General features: G+C 47.5%; 1 protein-coding gene across 2 annotated transcripts in view; it reads right to left on the reverse strand.

Annotated features, from left to right (window-relative positions):
* Nucleotides 1–13,508, reverse strand: part of etv1 (ETS variant transcription factor 1) — a 186,729-nt gene that overhangs the window by 122,612 nt on the left and 50,609 nt on the right. For both annotated transcript variants that reach the window (XM_085988389.1, XM_085988390.1), the window contains one exon: nucleotides 1,410–1,539. In XM_085988389.1, the coding sequence (XP_085844515.1) occupies nucleotides 1,410–1,539 (130 nt within the window). The remainder of the gene's footprint in view (nucleotides 1–1,409; nucleotides 1,540–13,508) is intronic.

Consider the following 13,508-nt stretch of genomic DNA (forward strand, 5'->3'; position numbering starts at 1 on the left):
TACAGGGTGGATAAAGGGGAACCAGTGGATGTAGTGTATTTGGACTTCCAAAAGGCATTTGACAAGGTTCCACACAAAAGATTACTGATCAAGATAAAAAATCACGGGATTGGGGGTAATATACTGGCATGGGTGGAAGATTGGCTATCTAACAGAAAACAAAGAGTTGGGATAAATGGTTCGTTCTCGGGCTGGCAATCAGTAACTAGTGGTGTTCCGCAGGGGTCAGTGCTGGGACCCCAACTCTTTACAATCTATATTAACAATTTGGAGGAAGGGACCGAGTGCAACATATCCAAGTTTGCCGACGATACAAAGATGGGAGGGAAAGCAGTGAGTGAGGAGGACATAAAAAACCTGCAAAAGGACATAGACAGGCTAAGTGAGTGGGCAGAGATTTGGCAGATGCAATATAATGTTGGAAAGTGTGAGGTTATGTACTTTGGCAGAAAAAAATCAAAGAGCAAGCTATTATCTAAATGGAGAGAAACTGCAAAGTGCTACAGTACAAAGGGATCTGGGGGTCCTGGTGCATGAAACACAAAAAGTTAGTATGCAGGTGCAGCAGGTGATCAGGAAGGCCAGTGGAATCTTGGCTTTTATTGCAAGGGGGATGGAGTATAAAAACAGGGAAGTCTTGCTGCAGTTACACAGGGTATTGGTGAGGCCACACCTGGAATACTGCGTGCAGTTTTTGTTTCCATATTTAAGAAAAGATATACTTGCTCTCGAGGCGGTTCAGAGAAGGTTCACTCTGTTGATTCCAGAGATGAGGGGGTTGACGTATGAGGAAAGGTTGAGTAGGTTGGGACTCTACTCATTGGAGTTCAGAAGAATGAGAGGCGATCTTATCGAAACATATAAGATTGTGAGGGGGCTTGATCGGGTGGATGCGGTGAGGATGTTTCCACTGATGGGTGAGATTAGAACTAGGGGGCATAATCTTAGAATAAGGGGCTGCCCTTTCAAAACTGAGATGAGGGGAAACTTCTTCACTCAGAGGGTAGTAAATCTATGGAATTTGCTACCCCAGAGAGCTGTGGAAGCTGCAACATTAAATAAATTTAAAATGGAGATAGACATTTTCCTAGCAGATAAGGGAATTAGGGGTTACGGGGAGAGGGCAGGGAAGTGGACGTGAGTCTAGATTCAGATCAACCATGATCCTATTGAATGGCGGAGCAGGCCTGAGGGGCCGTATGGCCTACTCCTGCTCCTATTTCTTATGTTCTTATCTCTCCCCATAGAACAATCCTCTCATCCCAGCTGCAGCCCCGAAGTAGCAGTTCTTGTTCCTGCAAGCCGAGAAATAAATAAGGAAACATTTTTGCTTTCAGAAAAAAGAAAATCACATCTAACAGCCAGGAATACCAGTAGACTCACCAACGATTCTTAATGGATTATCTTACCTGACATTATACAGGCACTTTTCCCCATAACTGAACTTGAAAGGTTGCTCATGGCTGCAGGCAGTGCTCAGCTCAGAACAGGGACTCTGCGGTTCCTTCTTGATTTTTAGAGGGAGGCCATGAAAAGCCACTGAAATGATAGAAAAAGAGAGTGTGAAAAAGAGTGCCCTGTCAGATCGTCACATGTTTTCAAAGAAATCCAAAAGAGAGGCTTTTTATTCCCCCGCCACCTGCCCCCCACCCCCCAATCTCATCAGCCATTACCAGTTCTTTGGTAGTGGTCACTTTAAGGTGGTGTTGCCATACACTGTTGATTTTGTTTGGATCCCACAGCCAGTATTTCAAATGGTGACTTAACTGGACATGGACAAGCCAGTGATGACGTACACTAGGGTAATGGTTAAATATAGTAGCTTGCTCATTTGGGACAACACACCAATGAATACCTAGACAATCCAAATGTTCACAAGGATACAATTTTAAACAGTTACTGTACATACCAAAATAGTTTATTCCGCTGAGATTTACATTTCTATACAAACATCTGCTGCCAAATGTTTCACTGCAAAATATTTAGAATACATTACTTAAATAGTCATGATTTTATGATCCTTGTTGCACAACAGGCAAAGTGTGTATATTTGGAATTAATAACAGTCCAGTTGAACAGATGGTCTGACTTGATTGTGCCTTTTATCTATGTTAGGCCAAGAAACCACTCACACAATTGTTTGCAGCTTATGTCATCTCGCATATGCAACCATGTAATATAAAGAATCTGACACCATTTCTCATGTGAACACATTTTAATTACTACATTGTTATTATATATCTATCTATATACTATCTATATATTTATATATATATACACATGTGAATCCATACAGTATTGACAACGGGCAGAGGTCATTGCTTTCATATTGAGAAGTAGATGATATACAGACACTCACTGGAGAAGCCAAAGAAACCATTCAGTTAAAATGTACAATGTTCAGGATTTCAAGTTGGAGGGGATTAGTCTGGATGAGTGGCAATGCCCTTCCTCTGACACCACGCCAACTGGGACGTGTCTTAAAATTTACAGCAGATCCCCCACATTGAAAAGTCTAAAAATCGCTGACATGAAGTGAGATGTGGGACGAGAAACAATTACCACTGTATCTGAAACTAGGAATGCGCATCATATTAAAAAGTTTGGCTAGGAAATGTACTCATTTTGAAAGGCACTTACATTTTACATGTCTCTCAACCCCTCCATTTCCTCTGTGCTATTAGACTGCTTGTCCAACATCTAGGATGAGGCACAAGTTTATTTAGCTAAATATTAGGAATATCAAAGCCATAGTCTTCAGCTGGTAGCACAAGCTCTATGCTCACAAATAACTCCATCCGTCTCCCTTGCCACTGTCTCAAACTGAACCAGATTGTTTGTAACCTTGGTGTCCTGTTGACCTCGAGCTGAGTTTCTGTCCACATAACCTCTCCACCATGAAGACCATCTCTTCCACCTCAGTAACATCTCCCACCTTCCCCCCCACCTCAGTAACATCTCCCACCTTCCCCCCCACCTCAGTAACATCTCCTGCCTTCACCCCCACCTCAGTAACATCTCCCGCCTTCACCCCCACCTCAGTAACATCTCCCGCCTTCACCCCCACCTCAGTAACATCTCCCGCCTTCACCCCATCTCAGTAACATCTCCCGCCTTCACCCCCCACCTCAGTAACATCTCCCGCCTTCACCCCCACCTCAGTAACATCTCCCGCCTTCCCCCCCACCTCAGTAACATCTCCCGCCTTCACCCCCACCTCAGTAACATCTCCCGCCTTCACCCCCACCTCAGTAACATCTCCCGCCTTCACCCCCACCTCAGTAACATCTCCCGCCTTCACCCCCACCTCAGTAACATCTCCCGCCTTCACCCCCACCTCAGTAACATCTCCCGCCTTCACCCCCACCTCAGTAACATCTCCCGCCTTCACCCCCACCTCAGTAACATCTCCCGCCTTCACCCCCACCTCAGTAACATCTCCCGCCTTCACCCCCACCTCAGTAACATCTCCCACCTTCCCCCCCACCTCAGTAACATCTCCCGCCTTCACCCCCACCTCAGTAACATCTCCTGCCTTCCCCCCCACCTCAGTAACATCTCCCGCCTTCACCCCCACCTCAGTAACATCTCCTGCCTTCACCCCCACCTCAGTAACATCTCCCGCCTTCACCCCCACCTCAGTAACATCTCCCACCTTCCCCCCCCACCTCAGTAACATCTCCCGCCTTCACCCCCACCTCAGTAACATATGCCACTGAAACCTTTATTTATGCCATTTTTACCTCGAGACTCAATTACTCCAAAGCTCTCCTGTTCAGCCTCCTAACATCCACCCTCTGTAAATTTAAACTCATCCAAAACTCTGCTGCCCCATCCTATCCCTCACCAAGGCCCACTCGCCCATCACCCTGCCCTCACTGTCCTACATTGGTCCCCAGTCCTACACCAAATTTAAAATTCCCATCCTTATGTTTAGCTCTCTTCGTGCTTCACCTCTCTCTATCTCTGTAACCTCTTCCAGCCCAAAACAACCCCCCTCCCGAACTCGCCATTCCTTAGGCATCTTGAGCATCCCCTTTACCCTTCACCCCACCATTGGCAGCCGTGCCTTCAGCCACCTAGGCTCCACGATCTAGAATTCCCCCTCTAAATCCTTTCGCCCCTCCACCTCCCTCTCGTCCTTTAAGACCCTCTCAAAACCCATCTCTTTGACCAAGCTCTTGGTTGCTCCTTCTAATATCTCCTTCTTTGGCTCGGCATCCATTTTTTACATGAGAACATAAGAATTAGGAGCAGGAGTAGACCATACGGCCCCTCGAGCCTACTCCTCCACTCAATAAGATCATGGCTGATCTTTGGCCTCAACTCCATTTTCCCACCCAGTTAGAAAAGCCAAGAATTACCCAGACAAAAACCTCGGTGGTGTATTTTTAAAAAAACGTATAGCAGTGAAAGCAGGGGTATGACTTAGAGCTGTTATGACTGCATGACAGGTGGATAAATATTCTACTCCTGGGCACAGTCATCCCTAATGGAGCAAGTGCTACAGGATACAGTATACAAAAGTACAAAAACAAACACGTTTGTTCCACCATCTTTCAGGGGCTAAAATAACTGCCTGCTTAGAGGTTACATTAAGTAGTACAGTACTGGTAGGAATCTCTAACACTCACAAGCACACATGAATGCGGCACATTAATTTATGCAATTTACTTTACCTTCCTACATGTACTCAGTGCATGTAAGAGGCTGTTAAGTACTAAATTATTCCTGAACAAATCTCAATCATCTGGAGTCACGATCAACGCTAATTAAATTACATTCACTGAACGCGGCTCCAGACTACAACTGTCTGCGCTGCTTTGCAAGTTTTACTCTGCCTATTTCTCATGGGACCCACATTGTTGCTTAGATGCTGGCTACTAAAAAGCAGGATGAGCTTCAGATTTGAGTTTGGAACTCGGTTTCCCCCCCGCCCCCCCACCACCAGATGCACCACTCAGACTGAGATTCAACAGCATCAACTTGCATTTATATAGCAACTTTAACATGCTGAAACGTCTCAAGGTTCCTTCAGGACCAGATTTTTCTTCAGTGTGCGTCACGGGCAGCGTGGTTACCCGCAAAGACTGAATTGATCCAGCTGGACAAATCCAACAGTATCCATATCCAAACATCAGCCAATTTGCACTTTGGTCTGAATTTCAGAGCTCAATACAGCCAGAAAGGAATGATGGCTCATTAGCAAATGGCACTGCTCTTTAGTGGTTGGTAGGACTGTACAAATGGTTAACAATTCCACTCTATTTCTCACTAAAGTAGTCAAGATTTTAGATAGCTAATTTCCATATGTAAAACTATTGCTAATTATTTGGCAAATTTCAAGCATAAAAATAGAGGATTACTAGTAATCGGTTTCTCTAACGGTGAGAAAGTGTCTATCACTTATTCAGACCCATGCAAGAACAACAAAAAAATCACTCAAAGATTTAGTAAACATTTTAGCCACTCCTCCCCATGTGGTAAATGCAATGGTATTTGCCTTTTTGTCAGGATCGATATTTTGCCCCTCCTCCCATTCATTAGCACAGATATTAGGAGACTGGTGCAGGGCTTAATGGGGAAACTAAACAGACGAGGCAGATTCTGAGGATACTCAGCAAAGCAGTGAGATACCATGCCACGTACTATCACAATTAAATTCTGAAATATGCAAACAAGGACTGGCTAAAGGATTGCCTGCGCGTACGCAAACAATACAGATTTTGGTTCGAATAAAAAAATGTTAAAAAAAGTGGGATCAACTAATATTTCTAACTTTCACCAGACCAAGGCCTAAAATTTCGGTGGCTTTGTACCTCCGATTAGCACCTTAAGGGCGTTAACGGGGCGCAAAGCAACTAGTGCCCGGGCGCGGTGCCGCCAACGCCTCCCGCGAAATTCAGCGGAAGGTTAGCGGTGGCAGTAAACGTTAGCGCCTCGCGGCGCTGCGCCACCAGCAATGACGTCATCGCCATGCGCAGCGTCCCGCTCGCGCTCTTCGGTACTGCCCCCTGACTTACCGCCAGACGCTATGACCGACAGGGTCAGGGGGGCCTACCTGCGTCCGGGGCGGCGCTAATTAAAGGCGATGCACCTGCCAGCACCTGCCCCCGTTGCCGTCCCCGGCCTCCTGATCAGCACCCTGCGGAGTGCCAGCTATGCTCCGTGAGCCCGGCTCTTTTGCTGGCACTCCGATCCCTGGTGGCCCAGCTGGACTCTGGGTCGCGCTGCGCAAAGCCCCTCCCATTTAAGAAGGGGAGGAAGGCCTGCAGTAACGTAGTGCGATGTAGCGCCGTGATATTCCCTCGTAGCGCCCCAAGAGGGAGGCGGGCGCTTCCAGGAGCACCCCACTTCCCTCTTGGGGCGCTTCCGATGAATTTTGGCCGTGGGGGGGCGCTAATTTTTTAGCCCCAAAAGGGGCGCGACTCAATTTTTGCCCCCTAGTTTCTAAGTAGACAGGGCCAGGAAAATCTAGCGGGTTGGATTTTTTTAAATTCGTTCCTGGAATGTGGGCCTCGCTGGCAAGGCCAGCATTTATTGTCCATCCCTAATTGCCCTCAAGAAGATGGTGGTGAGCCGCCTTCTTGAACCGCTGCAGTCCGTGTGGTGATGGTACTCCCACAGTGCTGTTAGGGAGGGAGTTGCAGGATTTTGACCCAGCGACGATGAAGGAACGCGATATACTTTTAAGTCATGATGGTGTGCAACTTGGAGGGGAACTTGGAGGTGGTGGTGTTCCCATGTGCCTGCTGCCCTTGTCCTTCTAGGTGGTAGACTTCAGGGATTTTGGAGGTGCTGTTGAACAAGCCTTGGTGAGTTGCTGCAGTGCATCTTGTAGATGGTACACACTGCAGCCATGGTGCACCGGTGGTGGAGGAAGTGTACGTTTAGGTGGTGGATGGGGTACCCATCAAGCGGGCTGTTTTATCCTGGATGGTGTCGAGCTTGAGTGTTGTTGGAGCTGCACTCATCCAGGCAAGTGGAGAGTATTCCACCACACACCTGACTTGTGCCCTGTAGAAGGTGGAAAGGCTTTGGGGAGTCAGGAGGTGAGACACTCGCCTCAGAATACCCAGACTCTGACCTGCTCTTGTAGCCACAGTATTTATGTGGCTGGTCCAGTTAAGTTCATGGTCAATGGTGACCCCCCCCCAGGATGTTGATGGTGGGGGATTTGGCGATGGTAATGCCATTGAATGTCATGGGGCGGTGGTTAAACTCTCTTGTTGGAGATAGTCATTGCCTGGCACTTGAGTGGCACGAATGTTACTTGCCACTTATCAGCCCAAGCCTGAACGTTGTCCAGGCCTTGCTGCGTGCGGGCACGGACTGCTTCATTATCTGGGGAGTTGCGAATGGAACTGAATCTGTGCAATCATCAGCGAACATCCCCACTCTGACCTTATGATGGAGGGATGGTCATTGATGAAGCAGCTGAAGATGGTTGGGCCTGCACACTGCCCTGAGGAACTCGTACAGCAATGTCCTGTGGCTAAGATAACTGACCTCTGACAACCACAACCATTTTCCTTTGTGCTGGGTATGACTCCAGCCAGTGGAGAGTTTCCCCCCCGATTCCCATTGACGTCAATTTTACCAGGGGTCTTTGATGCCATACTTGGTCAAATGCTGCCTTGATGTCAAGGGCAGTCACTCTTACCTCCCATCTGGAATTCAGCTCTTTTGTCCATGTTTAGACCAAGGCTGTAATGAGGTCTGGAGCCGAGTGGTCCTGGCAGATCCCAAACTAAGCATCGGTGAGCAGGTTATTGGTGAGTAAGTGCCGCTTGACAGCAATGTCGATGACACCTTCCTTCCTTTTGCTGATGATTGAGAGTAGACTGATGGGGCAGTAATTGGCTGGACTGGATTTGTCCTGCTTTTTGTGGACAGGACATACCTGGGCAGTTTTCCACATTGTCGGGTAGATGCCAGTGTTGTACCTGTACTGAAGGCGCGGCTAGTTCTGGAGCACAAGTCTTCAGCACGACAGTCGGGATGTTGTCAGGGCCCATGGCCTTTGCTGTATCCAGTGCACTCAGCCATTTCTTGATATCACGTGGAGTGAATCGAATTGGCTGAAGACTGGCTTCTGTGACGGTGGGGACGTCAGGAGGAGGCCGAGATGGATCATTCACTCGGTACTTCTGGCTGAAGATGGTTGCAAACACTTCAATCTTGTCTTTTGTACTTGCGTGCTGGGCTCCACCATCATTGAGGATGGGGATATTCATGGAGCCTCCTCCTCCCGTTAGTTATTTAATTGTCCACCACCATTCACGACTGGATGTGGCAGGACTGCAGAGCTTTGATCTGATCTGTTGATTGTGGGATTGCTTAGCCCTGTCTAAAGCATGCTACTTCTGCTGTTTAGCATGCATGTAGTCCTGTGTTGCAGCTTCCCCAGGTTGGCACCTCATTTTTAGGTATACCTGGTGCTGCTCCTGGCATGCTCTTCTGTATTCCTTATTGAACCAGGATTGGTTCCCTGGCTTGATGGCAATGGTAGAGTGAGGGATATGCCGGGCCATGAGGTTACAGATTGTGGTGGAATACAATTCTGCTGCTGCTGATGGCCCACAGCACCTCATGGATGCCCAGTTTAGAACTGCTAAATCTGTTCTGAATCTATCCCCTTTTGCACGGTGATAGTGCCACACAACACGATGGAGGGTGTCCTCAGTGTGAAGACGGGTCTTCGTCTCCCCAATGACTGTGCGGTGGACATTGCTACCAATGCTGTCATGGACAGATGCATCTGCGACAGATAGATTGGTGAGGACGAGGTCAAGTACGTTTTTCCCTCTTGTTGGTTCACTCACCACCTGTCACAGGCCCAGACTGGCAGTTTTGTCCTTCAGGACTCGGCCAGCTCGGTCAGTTGTGGTGCTACCGAACCACTCTTGGTGAAGGACATTGAAGTCCCCCACCCAGAGTACATTCTGTGCCCTTGCTACCCTCAGTGCTTCTTCCAAGTGGTGTTCAACATGGAGGAGTACTGATTCATCAGCTGAGGGAGGGCGGTAGGTGGTAATCAGCAGGAAGTTTCCTTTTCCATGCTTGACCTGAAGCCATGAGACTTCATCGGGTCCAGAGTCAATGTTGAGGACTCCCAGGTCATTCCCTCCCAACTGTATACCATTGTACCAGCACCCCTGGTGGGTCTATCCTGCTGGTGGGACAAGACATACCCAGGGATGGTGATGGAGGTGTCTGGAACATTGGTTGTAAGGTATGATTCTGTGAGTATGACTATGTCTAGTTTGTGTGAAAGCTCTCCTGATTTTGACACAAGTCCTCAGATGTTAGTGATGAGCACTTGGCAGGGTCGACTGGGCTGGGTGTGCCGTTGTCGTGTCTGAAGTTGCTGCCAAGTTCGGTGCCGGGTGGTCCGTCCGGTTTTATTGTTATTATTGTTTTCTGTAGCGGTTTGTTACAACTGAGTGACTTGCTGGGCCATTTCAGAGGGCAGGTAAGAGTCAACTACATTGCTGTGGGTCTGGAGTCACATATAGGCCAGACCAGGTAAGGGTGGCAGATTTCCCTCCCTGAAGGACATTAGTGAACCCGATAGGTTTTTAACAACAATCCAGTAGTTTCATGGTCATGATTACTTATACTAGCTTTTTATTCCAGATTTATTTTAATTAACTGAATTTAAATTCCCCAGCTGCCGTGGTAGGATTTGAACTCATTAGACCAGGCCTCTGGGTTACTAGTCCAGTAACATAATCTGGGGATGGTAGGATAGGAGTTATGAAGTTAATAGACAGGGCGAGAAACATTAAAGCCCGCCTCCTAATTTTTGGTGCTGTTGACTGTTTTTACAATAACCCAACCAGTCTTCAATTCAACTTTTTTGTCTAACCGGACTTTCAGTTCTGCTTCCTATTTCTGTACACCGCAAAATGTTTCTTGTTTTTCTTTTTTTAATTTGCAGCTTTAAAATGTAACTGCGATATAGTGAACGATCCTTAAAAATAAGCAAACCAAATTTCGATGATTCTGGTGAGGTCTGCCTGTGTTCATTCGATTGGGTGCAGTTTGAGTCTTCCCATTAAAAAATAAGCAGGGAAGAGAGGGGTAGAAAATGGGGAAAGAGTAGTGGGAGGGAAATCAGAAAAGGAGAGAATGAATAATGAAAGGAGAGTGCAAACCAAAACGGAGTGAGCAAACCAGAAAATGTCAGTTTTGAAGTCAATAGAAAGTAAAATTGGGTGGAATGTATAATGAATGGCAGCACGGTGGCATAGTGGTTAGCACTGTTGCCTCACAGCGCCAGGACCCGGGTTCAAATCCAGCCTCGGGTGACTGTCTGTGTGGAGTTTGCACATTCTCCCCGTGTTTGCGTGGGTTTCCTCCGGGTGCTCCGGTTTCCTCCCACAGTCCAAAGATGTGCGGGTTAGGTTGATTGGCCATGATAAAAATTGGCCCTTAGTGTTAGGGGGGATTAAATACGTGGGGTTACGGGGATAGGGCTTGGGTGGGATGGCTGTCGGTGTAGGGACCGGGTGCTAGGGTTTGGATGATCAGCCATGATCTCGTTGAATGGCGGAGCAAGCTCGAATGGCCTACTCCTGCTCCTATCTTCTATGTTTCTATGATCCGACCTACCCCATTTTACACTATTGCTGAAAGTTAAAATTATCCCCAATGTGTAGAGGGGCACAGAGGGAATTTGAAAGAGATACAGAAGAGGAGATAGATAATTTTTCAGGTTTACTACTGTCAGTGCCTGTAGTAAGGGAGCGTGAGAGGGAAGGAGTATTTTCATGGAGCTGGTTGTAAAAGGTTTTGAAAACCATTGAATTTCATAGAATCATACAGCACAGAAGGAGGCCATCAGTCCATTGTGCCTGTGCCAGCTCTTTGAAAGACCTATCCAGTCAGTCCCACTGCTTGGCTCTTTCCCCATCATTCTGAAAATTTCCATTTTCAAGTATATATCAAATTCCTTTTGAAAGTTACTTTGAATCTGCTTCCAGATCGTAACAATTTGCCGCGTAAAAATAATGAATTTGTGCTCATGTTTATTGTCAAGGGTGACAGGTTGGGGTTAATTTCCCGAATCTCTGCTCCCAGTGGACATACCCAACCACTGGGAACCAAATATCAGAAATTTAGACACTTGATGGGCATTATTTTTTTTTTAACCACTTAAATCAATAAATGCAAAATCACATGCAATGCACACCTAAACTTATATGTTTTCCCAATGGGTGAGACTCCCTGTCCAGAACACAAAGGCAGAAAAATTACTCAAATTATATGAGTGAACACAAGGAAATTTGGACTTCAAAAAATACAAAAATAAAATAAAAGACTTTGGGCTGAAAATTCAGTAGGCTTAGCGCCCCATTTGGGGCGCTGGAGGGCCTAGCGCCGCAGTTATGGCCAGTTTGAAAATTCAGTGGGGCCCTTCCGTCGGCGTTACACCGGTTGCGCTGCGCCGGCACCGATGACGTCATCGGTGTGCGCAGCGTCCCGGTTGCCGTGGTGACGGGCCCCAGCGCCGAAATTGAGTTGCGGCCGCCTCGCCCGTGGCAGCCGCAACTAAGATTTTTTCAACCGAGTCTTCCCCGAGTTAGCGCCGGCGCATTAAGGTCGCGCGGCGGCCGGCCGCTTTCCCGCCGGCCGCCTGCCCGCACCTCCCTCCCCGGACTCCTCCACCCCCCCCCCGCGGAACAGATGCATCTGACCTGCAAGCCCGGCACTTGTCCGAGGTGCCGGGCTCATTTTTTTCAATATTTGAACGGACAGCGGGCGGGTGCAGGCAGCTCCTCCTTAACTGAAGGAGGAGGCCTGCACTTCCCCAGCCTGCCGCACCGCATCGGGTCCCGCAGCGCCGGATTAGCGCCGCAATGCGGCAGTCAGCGCCCATTGGGAGGCGCTCACACCCGCCAGTAGCGCCGGCAGCCGTCTGGGCGCGGCGCTACTGAATTTTTGGCGCGCGCAGGGGGACTTAGCGCTGGCGCTAAATTTCCGGCGCTAAAGCCCTGGCGCGGCGCCAACTCAATTTCTAGGCCTTTATTCCAACAAAGTAATATATGCCCACCCTGGAGAATATACCAAAGCACTCAGCCTGCTATTCGCAATGGGAGGAGTGATAACTACTGGTAGAGTGCGATATTTCTGCAGGTGATTTTCGTGAAACACTATTTCAAGAGAAGGAATGATGGAAAAAACAATCACTCAATCAATCATGCTGCATCTGTAATAATGCTCCTTTCACTTTTCTCAAGCAGCTAAATTGCCACTTAATGCTTAAAACAGGTTAAAAACTTCTGTAATCCAACTGTGTAGTTTGTAATACTTGTGTGTCACAGAAATGGTGAAAATCCTGATTTACTCACAAGGGTCAGCCTTACTGTAAAATGTCTAACATGATCACAGATAGTAAACTTCCAGAATCACAAAAAATACAGTGCACATTCAACCCACATCTGTACCAGCACTTTTGTCCATATGAACCACCGATTTTTAATTCCACTCTTGTGCTTGCTCCCGATACCGTTAATATTCCTCTTTTTCCAAGCCATTGTCTAATTCTCTTTTAACGTTATTTATGGACTGTGCTTCAACAAAAGTTTGTGATGAGGAATTCCACATGCTAAGCACCCTCTGTGTAACAATTTTTTTTTCAAGCTTTCCTTCATTCTGTATTAGGAATTATATATCTGCTATTTGGAAATCTTTACAGTGCCTACATTTAAATGATGTCAGACCCCACACAGGCAGATCTTATGCTGTTTGTGTTCCTTTGCTCCAGAATCGGTAACAACATCACAAAAAAGGGAAGCCAAGATATAGCACAATATTCATAACAAAATTCCAGGCTATTTCCAGCAAGGGGGTCGGAAAATAGTGCGGAACCCAGATATCAGGTTCCCCACCCCCCGCAATACTTCAAAAAAATAACCCAGAGCAAGTGCTTCTTCTGCCCGCCGCCCCCCCCTCAGAGTGTCATGGTGCCACTCCAAGGTTCCAATGGTACTGCAGGTTAGGTGCCTCTGTTGCGCTGCTATAGGCATGTATGCCCGCCCCTATTATTTAAATTATCACACCCATAGAGTCATACATCACAGAAAGAGGCCCTTCGGCCCATCGCGTCCGCACCGGCCATCAAGCCCTGTCTAATCTAATCCCATTTTCCAGCATTTGGTCCGTAGCCTTGTATGCTATGGCATTTCAAGTGCTCATCCAAATGCATCTTGAATGTTGTGAGGGTTCCTGCCTCTACCACCCTTTCAGGCAGTGAGTTCCAGATTCCAACCACCCTCTGGGTGAAAAAGTTTTTCCTCAAATCCCCTCTGAACCTCCTGCCCCTTACCTTGAATCTATGCCCCCTTGTTATTGACCCCTCTACTAAGGGGAAAAGTTCCTTTCGATCTACCCTATCTATGCCCCTCATAATTTTGTACACCTCAATCAGGTCCCCCCTCAGCCTTCTCTGCTCCAAGGAAAACAACCCCAGCCTGTCCAGTCTTTCGTCATAGCTGAAGCGC

This window comes from Somniosus microcephalus, chromosome 5 (genome assembly GCF_052327205.1).
Source record: "Somniosus microcephalus isolate GS21.2 chromosome 5, FLI_Smic_1.0, whole genome shotgun sequence".
Lineage (NCBI taxonomy): Eukaryota > Metazoa > Chordata > Chondrichthyes > Squaliformes > Somniosidae > Somniosus > Somniosus microcephalus.